Source organism: Cannabis sativa, chromosome 1 (genome assembly GCF_029168945.1).
Source record: "Cannabis sativa cultivar Pink pepper isolate KNU-18-1 chromosome 1, ASM2916894v1, whole genome shotgun sequence".
NCBI lineage: Eukaryota > Viridiplantae > Streptophyta > Magnoliopsida > Rosales > Cannabaceae > Cannabis > Cannabis sativa.
In genome coordinates this window covers 52786399-52800024 of record NC_083601.1, presented here as the reverse complement: position 1 = coordinate 52800024, position 13626 = coordinate 52786399, and the positions used below count along the sequence as shown (strand labels likewise).

Genomic DNA, 13626 nt, shown 5'->3' with positions numbered 1-13626 from the left:
TTATTCAGATGGTTTCATCAATCAAAACAAAAGAAAAAAAAAAGTATATAATATCATTTGTTATGAAGCAATTAATTGTCTTCAACTGTACTATGAATGCAGTAATCTCCAAGTAAAACCATACTGGATTCAGTGTTATTTTGGATGAGTGGTGTGGTTGCCATCTTAATTGTCTTCATTACCGGGTTTTTTTTTTTTATTTTTACACTTCGAAATAGTAATTTTTGCATTTTTACATAATTTTACATAGAAACTCCTATTGCAACTAGCGTTGTAACCTAAATTGCAACAAAAAATCGTATAGAAACGGCCGCTATTGCAACTAGCGGTGCAACCACTTTAGACACCCAAACTGTAAATTTTAAAAAAATAGCATATGGAGTAATTCATTTTTTTTTTTTTACTATTTTCCTTTTTATATTTTATATATTCTTTTTAATTATTTTTATTATATATACCCTATATTATATTCATTTATTACTTAATTAATGGCGAAAAATTCGTAGACATTTATAACTTATTCTTGTCAGGTAATAATACTTGATATATACAGGTAATAGAAGAAGAAAAAAAAATCTCCAAAAAAGAAATAGTAAAAAAGAAACAAAAAATATATTTTTTATGTCAATTAAATTGTGTTATGTGTACACCATAAATACATGAGCAGTCCACCATGTCCGTTAACAGCAAAAAATAAATAAATATATCAAACTGCTAACAGAATACGAGTTTTGTGCCAAAAAATAAATTTTCAGAATTAATTACTAGCAAGGTAGAACTTTTAAAAATCAATTCTCTTTCACCTATTTGGTTCTTCTTCTCTACCACCTTGGCTTTGTCTTTCCTCCAAGCTTGTTGCAAGGTGACGGAACACATTGTTATAATAAACCCGATCACTTTGTGGCATCTATGTTCAAAATAAAATTGTGTCAAAAATTTACTAACAAATGAATCAAATACTTTACAAAAATCTATGTTTTATATAATTTTGTTCTTTTAAACAATCTTTTCTTAAAAAAAAATAATAAATAAAGAAAATAATAATAACCTGATTCACCACTGCTTTAAAATTTTCTAATACTGCTTCTGCATTATTGATTGACAGATCCATCTGAGGAGCCTTAAAAAAACAAAATTTATTCATCAATAATATTTTAAATCTAGAATTATTTGCTTCAAGTAGAGCTTATAATAACAAATGCAAAAGAATAAAATTTCGACTTTAATTATATACATGTATGTCTACTAAACAACTTTTCAATTTCGTGATTGAATTGATTATATGATTTAATTTCTTAGAGAATCTATTGGGATTAAAATTAATAACTATAAATAGGTGGAACTCTATTCTAAAACGGAGTTCTAATCTCCAATTTTTAAAGCTCATACTTGAGATTCATAGTTAAGTTTAGAGAGAGAGTTCAAGATCATAATGAGTGTGTGTAAAGGAATATAATAGGAGTATCACTCTAGAAGTGATTTTCTATTTCTTTGTAATTATTCACTGTGTTGAGTTGTAATCTTAAGCTTATTCAATTGTATACTATATATTGACTATTCCTAATCAATAAAAGATCCATGATTCATTTATTCCCGAGCTAAGTTTTTCTTGTCTAATTTTAATTTTGTGATTGGTTTTAGTTTTGTTTATGCATTCTTGAATATTGTTACTGTTGTAACAATTGATTTTGAAGGTGATCATTCACTACAAAATCTCCAAGGTACTCTATTTCCTTTTAGTTAAGGAATATGTTTAGAGAGCATGATTAAATAATTCTAACTATCAACTAGCAAACAAGCTATTCAAAATTGACAAACCAAACCAACTCAACAAAACTCAAATTATGTCTAAATTTTCTTACAAAATTGATTTTTATTATCAAAACTCAAAACAGGCTGAAGAAGAGATGGATCATAAAGAAAAAGAGTTCACTTTTTTCTTATGTAATTCTAATAATTTTAAAGATCTTTTCATGTATATATATATTGAAGATTATAATATAATTTTACCTCATTTTGTATTAGTGGCCGGAAGGGTATTGAATTTGAAGCAAAGGGGTCTTCATTATTCATCAAGAATGGTACTTGAGTTTCATTAGTCACATGATCATCACTAGTATCATATATCAAACCACAAAATCAATATATATATATATATATATATATATCATAAAATTATATAATGAAAGAAATTAATTAATAAAATAAACTTACATATTGAGTTGTTGCATGGAATTTGAGATGCCAAGTTGATCAGGATTGTTATTATTAGGAGAAGTACTAGAGTCTTCAAATATGTGTTGCATAGTATCACCAACAGCCTCCTCATCAAAAAAAATAGTTCCTTTAAGAATAATGGTACTTATTAAATCATCATCTTTTGGTATTGGCAATAATTGAAAGTTTAATTGCATCGAATTATTATTACTTATTAAATCATCTTCGTAATATAACTCTTCAATTAAACCACCAACATCCTCATGAGGAATAACTTCATTATTTTTCTTATTATCCCATGTTGTTGATGGAAATTGGAAGTTTAATAATTGTTTTTGAAATTCTTCCATATTCATCGTACTGTTAATATATAGATTTGTCTATTTATATACGTAGGCTTATTATTGATTATATTTATAACATAGAGTAATTAGCAAATTCCTAATATACTTATTATTTCTAATTAGTTTTTAAAAGAATTATGTTATCTTTTTTACAAAAAAAGATTATTATTTTTGAACTATTAATTAAATGTAAATAAATAAACTAACTCAACCTATGCTCAAAAATTAAGAGGGTAGTTTTGTGGAATGAGAAAGAAGGTAGTGCAAGAATGCTTGATCGGTGGTTCGAGAGGTAAGACCCAGCCAACTACTACAATTTTACTATTTAATTACATTAAATAATAACACTTTCAAAAAAGCTTGATAAATGTTACGGACTTACTAAAATTAAAACAAAAATATAAAAACAATTTCTAATTTCAAAGTCAGAGAAACCCCAATTTTCTTCTTCTCTCCATCGCGCTCTTCGATATTCATCTTCTCCTCATCGCTCTCTTCGATATCCATCGTTCTCTTCAATTTCTCGTCATCACAATCAATCTCAAGCTCTGTTCAGCATGCAGGTATCTCTCCTCTCCAACCTGTACAATCTTTACACATTCTTTCCTTAATTTAACCCTAACCCTCATTCTATTTATAATCAAACCTTTGTTTTGTTTTTGTTATATTTTTCAGTACTGATTCTTTGACTTAACAATCATTTTGTCTTTGTTATTGCAATAATGGCAATAGCGATGTAGAAGTATCTCTACTTTTACATTCTAATAATATCAAATTTTTATCTAAGCTCTCATTTATATCAATGTAATGTAATGTTGATGTACATTGCAAGACATTTGTTTGATAAAATGTCTGAAAGGCAGCATTTTGATGATAAAAAAATTTTAGAAAGCAAAGAAGCAGAGTAAGATTATCAATGAAAACTCCCCTGAAGCAACCTTCCAAATTACAAGTTTTATTTTTATTCGTTTCTATTTTTATTTTCTTTCAATCAATGATTCAATATTCATTTTATTTAGATCAGATAAATCAAATTCAGATAAACAAGTTGGCTTGCCGTGAGTTGAGCTTGGAATAGTTTGAAAGTTCTAAGGATGGGAGCTAACATTGTCATGAAGAATATTAAAAGGTTGTCATTGAGAGTTTTATGGCAATACTTTCGATTAAATAAACCACTTGTGTAAATTTCTTCTTATAGATTAGAAATATATATTTTAAATTTTCTTCAACATTATCTTGGAGAAAGTCTCATAGGAATTAGGACTATCAACATGACAAATTTAAGCACTTGCGAACATCTGTATTTATGAAAAAAAAAATAAACTGAAGCTAGAAGAATAGTTTAGTACATCTTTCGTCTCTCAGCTCTCAAAGGTTTTTCACTGTCTTTGCTCTTTTTTTAGTTCAGTCTACCTATAATTTGGTATATATAATTTACTCTTTTTCGTTGACATACTTTTTCGATGGTGCTATTTCTGTAGTGTGGAGGTTGACTCTTCATCTGGGGATTCAGATAACAACAAGGTTGTTGGCTCCCGAAAAAGGTATTAATTAAGACTTACTTTTCTTTGCTTTTCTTTTTATCCCAAAGTTTTTTTAAAAACCTACACTTGATAACAAGTACTATATAATTTCATTGTGACTGCATTGCTATACATTATATGTGTTCATCTAGGCAAAGGTCCGAATCAAGTGGGGGTGCCTCTTGCTCCAACTACAAGGCATGCCGAGAAAAATTGCGCAGGGACAGACTAAATGAGAGGTATATATGTATAAATATATATTTATATATGATACAAAATAATATAGCTATAACTATATATATATATATATGAATAAATCCTTCCAATAATACTTTGCATATTTGCTAAATTTTGAGCTTAGTTAATTGTTCTCCAGGGATTTCTCATGAATATTATTTATGTAGGTTCCTAAAATTGGTTGCTGTGATAGAGACCGACTACTGGTACATCAAGAGAGCTTATTGTGATGCCTAGTAATTTCCAGTGAACTTTATTTTATTCTTGTACACATGGGATTTTAAGATTAGTAATACAATGGTTGGATGGTTGCTGCTTCTAGTATTTATTATAGACAAATTTAAATGTTTGAACTTAGGATTTCTTTTCGCATAATGTGGTGACTCGGTACACTTTCTGGACTGTGTAGGTACGCATGCCCGTAGCAGGTCCACACTGGTCTTTTTGTTCATCCACGGTGAGCCACTGTTTGTTGACAAACATTATCAGGATAAGGCACTTTCAGACTTGATCATTGTTGCCCAACTACTGGCAAAGCTCTTTTGATGTTGTATGTTCTTATAATTACTTAAACTTAGTAAATTGAGTATTACTTCTGCTTTTATTATTCTGTTTTAGGCAAGACGGTGTTTTATTAGCAATATTTGGTTCTGACTCCAATAATTGATGTTATTGATTGCAGCTGCCCACTGAATGGAGTGATTAGTTTGAGTCAGGGATTCAAGTCAGTACAGAGGAAAATTATGTTACTTACTACAGATTAAACTGTAGATCATGTACTATCATTATCTGATTTACTTACTACTGATTCGAAATTCTCAAGTGAAATAATTTATTTTCACCAGACTATAGCTGTGATTCAAGCTGGTCATGGTCTTCTGCAGTTGGGCTCCTGCAAGATTGTAAAAAGATTCTGTCCCAGAGAGCTGCAATATTTTAGATAGGCAAAATTGTTAGAAGATGAACAACATGGTAAGCCAAAATGAATTATTCATATATTTGCACCAATTTGTTCTGCTATTAAATAATGTGTAAGTTACAATTATTACAGGGCAATGGGTAGAGCTTATTCTGAAATTCTACAATATTTCTTATACTATTTTCTCTCATTTCATATAATTAAAAGTACTCATATTTTTTCTTTTTTCTTTTGTAACAAGGTTGCAGGAAACATGATATTAGTTTCAATCATGAAAACTGGTCACATTACTATGAAAGATACATATTCATTGCATTGCTTCTTGTAGTTAGCTTTAGGAGTTTCTTTGCCTTTCATTCCTGCTATTGGTTGGATAATAGAATTGAATGGAAAAAATCTCATCAATTTGCTTGATTGAATTTTTAGCTCTTTTCTTCTATCCTTCCAGGTGCACTAATTACCTAACATTACAGAATAAATTATTCTTGTACTGTTTTCCTGATGAGCTTATATTTAAATTTACATTAAAAAATTGTTATTATTAAAAAATTATAACAATATAAAATGTAATATTTTCTTATATATAACATAATAATAATGTAATTAAAACATAGGGAAATTTGCGGCATTAATCCCTAAGTAGTTCAATTTGTTGCGAAAAGATACTTATGTAATTTTTTTTACGGCAATAATGTCTGCCGTTATGGTTTTAGTGCATTAGTTGGTCCCTTATTCGTTAAGTGCTAATTTTATATCTATTATGACATGTGGCAATTATAGATTGGTTTAAACATTATTATTTTTTTCAAATAAAAATAAAAAACCAATTTTTACTTTTTTTCCAAATATAATGAAATCTTTTTTTTTTAATAATGGAGACATTTAGACGGTATAACTTAATAAAATTTACAATTAAATTAAAACATATTAAACCTTAATAAAGGAAACTTAAAACTAAAATCTCCAAATTTCTTATCTTATCATCTTCATACCCAACCATGAATAACAACCAGAAAACCTAAATCTCCAAATCTCCAAATTTCTCATCATCGTGCGATTTATGCCCAATTGTCCCATCCTAGGTTCTCCATCGCCGACCATGAAAAACCAGCAGAAGACATGAAGAGACGAAAAACCGATCACACCCTTGTTCTTCCTTTCAACCAATCGACCCACCATTGCCGTCCACCATCGCCGTTCAGATGTCGGAGCTGCGAAGACATGGAAACAGACCATCATCTCATCTCCAAATTAATCATTCGCTCTCTCTATTACTCTCATAGGTATGGGAATATGTATATACATACGAAGGAATGTTTTCTTTTGATTTCTACATATTATTTTATTTTGTTCATTTCAACTTGTATCTATATATCTCTCTATATATATATTCATTCTTTACACACTACAGATTACGATTTGTTAACATTTGAATTTTTGGGGATGAGTTGCAGAAATATTGGGTTATCTCCTCACATATTTTTTTTGAAATCCTTCTCTTTCAGGTAAGTGGCATTCTCAAATATCTATTAATTTCTAATTTTTGCAATTTTACAAAAATATCAATAACATCTTGAAGGTTGGTAAGCATTATGTGATAATTTTAAATTTATGTTAGCAGATTGATTGGAAAAAAAAGTTTGTATCGTTCTTGGTTGTTGGTTATATGTTTTGGAAGGTTGTAAGTGATGATTGGAAATAGGTTAGGTGAAAGCATCCTTTCACTTAAAAATGGAGAGGAATATTATAACCTGATTTTTCTTGACAGTGGAGGGACCCCATGGAAAGGGGAAGAACTTGCTTTTGTAGCCACAAACTCCATTGGTGCAGAGAACATCTTGGACCAACATAATCCTAAGCTAAGATTCATTACATGCTTCAAGTTTCGGGTGTATGAGTTGGTGTTGAATTGCTTTTTATTATTTCTTTAGTTATTGGTATTTATTAGATTTTTGGGTTAATGAGTTAAATCTCGTAAATATAGTGGGTGTAGCTTTTTGAATGGGTCGATCTCGATATGTACCCACGTTCAATGGTGGTGATTCCTGGACTCCTTAGAAAATTGGTCAACTAGAGATTGAATTTAAATCTTTAAGCATGGCAAAAGGTCCTGGCTGTCATGGACAATGCTGTGGTTCTTCTAATTGTTTTTAAGCACAATCACATTACCTTCAAGAAATTTAAAGCGAAAGCAGTCAAAGTTAAGGTGAAAAGGTTAGAGTAAATAATGAAGATGGTCATGTGTTCAATTTTTTTTTTTTTGAATAATTGGTACTGGGTTGTAATTCTTGCGTTGGTATTAGTTTGTGCAATGAATTCAAAGTAGATGGTTTGTGCAATTTATCGATTTGTAATATATTTTAGCTTCCATGAATTTTTTTATAAAATGGGTAATAAATAAACAAAAGATTGTGATGAACTTAGTTAGCCCATAGCAGTAACAAATACGCACTAAAAGAAAGTGTTTTATTAAAATTCATAAAAAACACTACCTTCTCTTTCCCTTTTTTTTTTTTTTTTTTTTTTTTTAAATACACTAACTTACCCAAAATAAGTTAAATAGAAATAGAAATTAACTCTAAACAAAAATAAAATATTATGAATAATATCATATTATTATTTATTCCCCACAATTAAGGTAACCTCCAAATCTTCTCATCACTTACAATTTCTTCTAGCATGAGTGGATCTAATTGGTGGTTTATGAGATTGTTTCTTATAAGCAATAAATAATGATAATTATATATATACAGTCCTAAAGTTACCAACAAAATAAATAACAATTACATTCTAATTTGCATCATCCTGTAGTTATATGTTTTTCCATACTAACATTGTAATTCAACATAGAACTCAAATTCTAAAATATTTATCCTGTCATATCTCAACAAAAGTATATGGCTTGAAAGAAAGCTAGCTGCATATGTTATCATTCAAGAACATAGCACTTGACAAAAAAGATAAATGGCATGACAGACTCAAAAAAAAAATATATTTAATCTTTATAAAACAAAAGATAATGGCTGTCATGACTCCAAAAAAAGTGCAACAATAATGTAATCATTTTCCATTAGAAGTTGCACCACTAGTTTCTCCTATTGCTTGTTGTTTCAACCTTCTTGCCTTTCTTTTAATTGTTTCTTCAGATGGATTCTTCAGTGGTGGGCGCCCTCTCTTTCTTGTAACAAGTTGCTAAAATAAAATCAAGAGAACATATCAAATTTTAAAATGGCAGCATTTGACACAAAGGCAGTGTACAAATATTCAGCTCATGTACACTAGTATTTAGCATAAGTTGCAGCATTTGACACAAATTTTAAAATTCAGTAAATAAATAAATGGTAGTGTACTCTAGTATTTGACACAAATATTTAACTCATGTACACTAGTATTTGGCACAAAGAGCAGCAGTTGACACAAATTTTAAAATTCAACAAATAAATGGAAGTGTACACTAATATTTGACACATTATAAAATTCAGCAAATCAATGGCAGTGTACACTAGTATTTGATACAAATATTTAGCTCATAATGGCAGCATAAATTACCATACCTCAACTACTTGTTGTGCTTTGCAAGTTTCCTTTCTGTGACCTATTTTCTTGCAGTTGCTACATGTTTTAATTTGTCCTGTTCTTCGAGCTTTTTCTGAACTAGGTGGAGGTTCTTCTGCATCTCTTCTCCTAGCTTTTTTAGGGCTTCCAGGTAACTTTGTTTCAGGTGGTGGATCAATTGGGTTGCCTCCAATCTTTGGCCACATATTCGGACTAGGCATAGGATGCACACTTCCTTGATAAGTTTTTTCCAAGGATTCTTTTTTATAGAATACATGCACATAATCAAACCTATTACCATTTGTGAACCAAATTGAGGCCAGGGCATGGCCGCATGGGATCCCTGATAACTGAAACCTCCTACATGTGCATGTCTTAGCTTCCAAATCTACGGCCATTTGACTACCATTGTTGCATGTCACCTCAAACTCGTAGTTGCCAGACCTGGTCACCAAACATTTTTTTCCAACCTCTATGTTCTTTTCAATAATTTTTAAAATTCTCTTTCCCACGGGATTAGTCCGCTTCTCCAACTCTAGTTTCTTGTTGTAAAATCGAGACATCAACCAAAACCTAATTTTCTCTAGCAAAGTGATAATTGGCTTGTCACGAGCTTCAAGTATTGCTGCATTAAAGCTCTCACATAGATTATTCAACAAAATATCACATTTTGGATACTCCGATATATGTGACTTGCTCCATTGAGATGGTGGTTTCCCTAAAAGCCAATTGTAAGCACCTACAGAGACTTCCTTGATTTCAACCATAGCACGTTCAAACTCAGCTTGAGTTGTAGTATTAGCTGCTGCCCAGAGAAGTTGCTTAAGCAGTAGCCCTGGATATTCCTTTTTAAAGTTAGCATGAAGATGTCTAACACAAAATCTGACCTCACATCCTATGAAGATAGCTGCCACTGCTTTTTCAAGACCTTTTTGACGGTCACTCATCATTGTTATCTTGATAGGATTCATATTCTCAAGGTCATCGTGCAACAATTCCAAGAACCAAGTCCAAATTTCAGTGTTCTCCTTCTCTACAACAGAATATGCAATGGGAAACATGGAGTTATTCCCATCGATTCCTATTGCAGCCAATAGAATTCCTCTACCATAACCTTTCAAGAAGCAGCCATCAAGCCCAATTAGAGGTCTACAACCCCCTAACCACCCATCTTTACATGCCTTCAAACAAATGTAAATTCGTTGAAATGTTCTTCTCCCATTAACAATTTTAGTCTTCAATTTCACAGTGGATCCCGGATTAGTTTCTAGCAATTTCTTACAGTAATCATCAAGAATGGCATATTGTTCGTTAACAGATCCAAGCAACATCGCCATAGCCCTCCTCTTGGCTCTATAAAAAGAAAATCTAGACACACGTGAGAATTTGGTCTTTGAAACCCTCTCCCTAAATGTAGAATATTGCATGTTCGGATCAAGTCTAAATTCATCAAGAAAATGCTTCGCAAGCCAAGCGGAGTTCACTTTTTTATTGTTGAAAACCATGCCACAAGTGTGCTCATTCTCAAGTTTTTTCACCTTCATTGTCTTGCCTTCAATTTTGTTGATCAACGAAGCAAACAACATCCACTTACAACCTGGGGCCTTGCATTTAACCCTTACTCTGTTTGAGTCATTTGCAATGAAGACAAATTCCATATCATTCACAATGAAGTACTCCCTTATAGTATCCCTCAAAAGTGTAACAGTTGCAAACTCCATGTGAAGTTCAAAATTAAAGTTCTTAATATTGGTTTTTGGGTTGAATTCTATAGAACTTTTACAAATTCCATCTTCGTCATCAGAGTTCAATTCTCGTAGGTCATCCTCAGAACAAATACCATCAGAGTCTCCATCACATGCAGTATTAGCACAAAAATCTGCAATTGAACCCCACCACCTCTTGGGGTCAGCCTTTGTACCCATTTCTTTCTCAGCTTCAACATCTTGTATAAATTCCTCCTCCTCCAAAATAAAATCTTCTTCAACCACCTTTCTTTTACCTTTCTTGTTCATCCTCACCTCTTCAGCTTCTCCTAGATTTTCCTCAAAATTATGATTCCTCACCTCATTTGCTTCTTCTATCCCCACATCAGCAGTACCGTGATTTGAATCACAAAGCATTATAACTTCTCGTTCTTCATGATCTTCTTCAATATTAATAATTGAGATACCAAAAACATCCACAGGGACATCATAATCGTCAGGTAGTTCCTCAATAACACATCCTTTTAAAGGAGGTAAAGCCTTAGAAGGGACATGATTAACAACTTCTGAATCTTCCTTCCAACCCAAAGCATGTACTACCTTAGGAAAGACAAGATATACATGAATTTCTGTAGCCCTATTGCTCTCAATATCTTCAATAATCATCTTGATATCCTTATCCACCACCACCATGAAACCCATATTAAGTGTCTTGCCTATTGGTTTGTATAGAAAGCCAACAGGGAGTTTATATCCCAAGTCTATCACCATTCCATCTAATTCTTTTTTAGTGAAATAATTAAAGTGAACCCAATCAAAATGTCCAACTTCACCACCTTCATATTTATTGTTTCCAGATAGAGTAAACCAGTTTCCTCCATGGTGTATAGTAACAGTGAAGATGTTGGGATGTGCACCTATTCATAATGAATGAAACAAAATTACAAAAGACTTATATTTAAAAAAAAATTATTAATAGATCATCTTACTAGTTCAGAGTAGCAAAGTAAGTTTCAACTTTAATATTATTTTCACTCATGTTTTTTTTTTAAAAAAATATGGAGTCATTTCTTGCTCCAACATAGATTCCAGCACCATGTTGTATTGTTGCTTAGTGTTGAAAAACAATAAGCAATGAAGGACAAAAAAAAAAAAAACAATTCAATAAATAGATGCTATACCAAGTAGAAAAACCTACCTAAGATTTGACTGTTCTGGAAGAATTAATTACCATGAAAATGTTGCATGATAACACCTTTGTATTTGTGCTATGATGCTACAGTATTCTGTTGTTGTACCATATCACTCATGTTAACACCTTTATTTTCACTCATGTTTTAGTATTAATGTATATGGTAAAAGACAAAGACAATAAGTTTCAAATTATACAGTATCCAACAATACAGTAGATGAATATTTTGTCTTTGTGTTTTTACATTGTTAATCATGTCCCTTCAAATAATCGTCAGGTATTTAATTTGTCATGGGGTGGACAAAATACTATAGCTTAGCTGCAAGGGGGTCATTGCAAACACAAAGACAAAATAGGTTTCAAATAATACACTATCCAACAAAAAGGTAATTACTTAGTCAATCAATAGATAAATTGACACATACACTTTAGATCACTCACATGCATCAACTCAATATTTATACTCTACAGCAATAAAGATTCTCTTAATGAAAAAAGCATAAAATTTGTTGGACCCACTATTTTTCCACATGCTCACAACAAATACTTTCACAAACTAATAAATATCACCTACTGCAAAACCACAAAACACTCATCCCCAAAATCAATACAATTTCAGATATACAAAACTAAGAAAATAGAGAGCTTACTGTAGTTAGGGGGTCCGTTTCCAGGTCTTCGCAACTCCGACATCTGAACGACGATGGTGGATGATAATGGTGGTTAACTGGCTGAAAGGAAAAACAAGGGTGCGATCAGTTTTTCGTTACTTCGTGTCTTCTGCTGGTTTTTCGTGGTCGACGATGGAGAAACTAGGATGGTATGACCGGAGATGAATTGCACGATGATGAGAAATTTAGAGATTTAAGTTTTCTGTTGTTATCCATGGTTTCCTAGGAAGATGAAAAGATGAGATATTTAGGGATTTTAGTTTCTTTTTTTAATTGTTTCTTTTTAAATTTTAATGTATTTTTTTTTAATTATAATTTTTTTAAGTTTTACTGTGTATTAATGTCTCCATTATTAAAAAAAAGATTTTCTTATATTTGGAAAAAAAAAAGCAAAAATTGGTCCTTTATTTTTATTTGAAAAAAAATAATTTTCAAACCAATCTATAGTTGCCACATGTCATAATATGTACAAAGTTAACACTTAACGGAAGAGGACCAACTATTGCACTTAAAATGTAACGGCAGGCATTATTGCCGTAAAAAAAATTACATAAGCATTTTTTTGCAACAAATTGAACTACTTAAGGATTAATGCCGCAAATTTCCCTAAAACATATACGATTACATTTTGAAAATGTTATTAATAAATGTAACATAATAAATCATAACACTAAATTAATGTTACTATTTATAATATATAACACTAAAAATAATGTTATAATATACTATTTGATAACATGTAAAAAAATGTAATTAAATGTCAATACTTTTAATTACATGGGCTGTCTTAACCGTTGCTAAAATGTTATAAAATACATTTAATTACATTTTTTCAGTGTTATCGTAAATGTTTTTTCTTATAGTGCACTGTGGTGTTGTGCCATCGTCGGCAAAGCACATAACGAAAGAGAAATTATAAATTGTTTCATCGGGTTGTGTTTTGGATCTCCACAGATCACTCCTCAGCGTCTATTATTATTATTATTATTATTATTATTATTATTATTATTATTTTTATTATTATTATTGATTTTCTTCTTCATGCTTCTGTCGTTGATTTTCTTTTTTTCATTATCATATGTTGATTTATTTGGATATATTAAAATTTTATTTGGTATCATTAGCAAATGATTCTTTTTTCCATGCATATTTTCTTTGATCTCCTAGCTAGTTGGAGTCTTTAATTTCGTGTTGCAGAAGTTTAGGCCTTGATCTGATTGGTTTTATTTCCTTATGGATACATTCCAAAGGAAGGGCTTATC

At 30.9% G+C, this 13626-nt stretch overlaps 1 protein-coding gene across 15 annotated transcripts; it reads left to right on the top strand.

The window, feature by feature from the left end:
- The first annotated feature begins 2757 nt into the window (after positions 1–2757).
- Positions 2758–7670, top strand: LOC115705094 (uncharacterized). 15 transcript variants are annotated; one of them, XR_009685762.1, is made up of 11 exons: positions 2860–3124; positions 3581–3690; positions 4043–4105; positions 4237–4323; positions 4489–4557; positions 4731–4871; positions 5004–5045; positions 5167–5293; positions 5689–6523; positions 6695–6745; positions 7009–7670. XR_009685762.1 is itself a non-coding variant. In XM_061108563.1 (8 exons), coding segments are annotated over exons 1-6 (381 nt in total). In that variant the 5' UTR covers positions 2758–2830; the 3' UTR covers positions 4732–4871; positions 5004–5045; positions 5167–5555. The 15 variants fall into 15 exon arrangements, 1 of the variants encoding a protein (XP_060964546.1); XR_009685761.1 differs by having other exon boundaries at positions 5667–6523; XR_009685757.1 differs by having other exon boundaries at positions 5482–6523.
- The last annotated feature ends 5956 nt before the right edge of the window (positions 7671–13626 follow it).

Bases quoted from the DNA above. Each gene is read 5' to 3' on its own strand.
- LOC115705094 (XM_061108563.1), top strand. From the start codon at position 2,831: ATGCTTGATCGGTGGTTCGAGAG. The intron at 3,125-4,042 runs GTATCTCTCCTC...CTATTTCTGTAG, and splicing joins AAGCTCTGTTCAGCATGCAG to TGTGGAGGTTGACTCTTCAT. The intron at 4,106-4,236 runs GTATTAATTAAG...GTGTTCATCTAG, and splicing joins GTTGTTGGCTCCCGAAAAAG to GCAAAGGTCCGAATCAAGTG.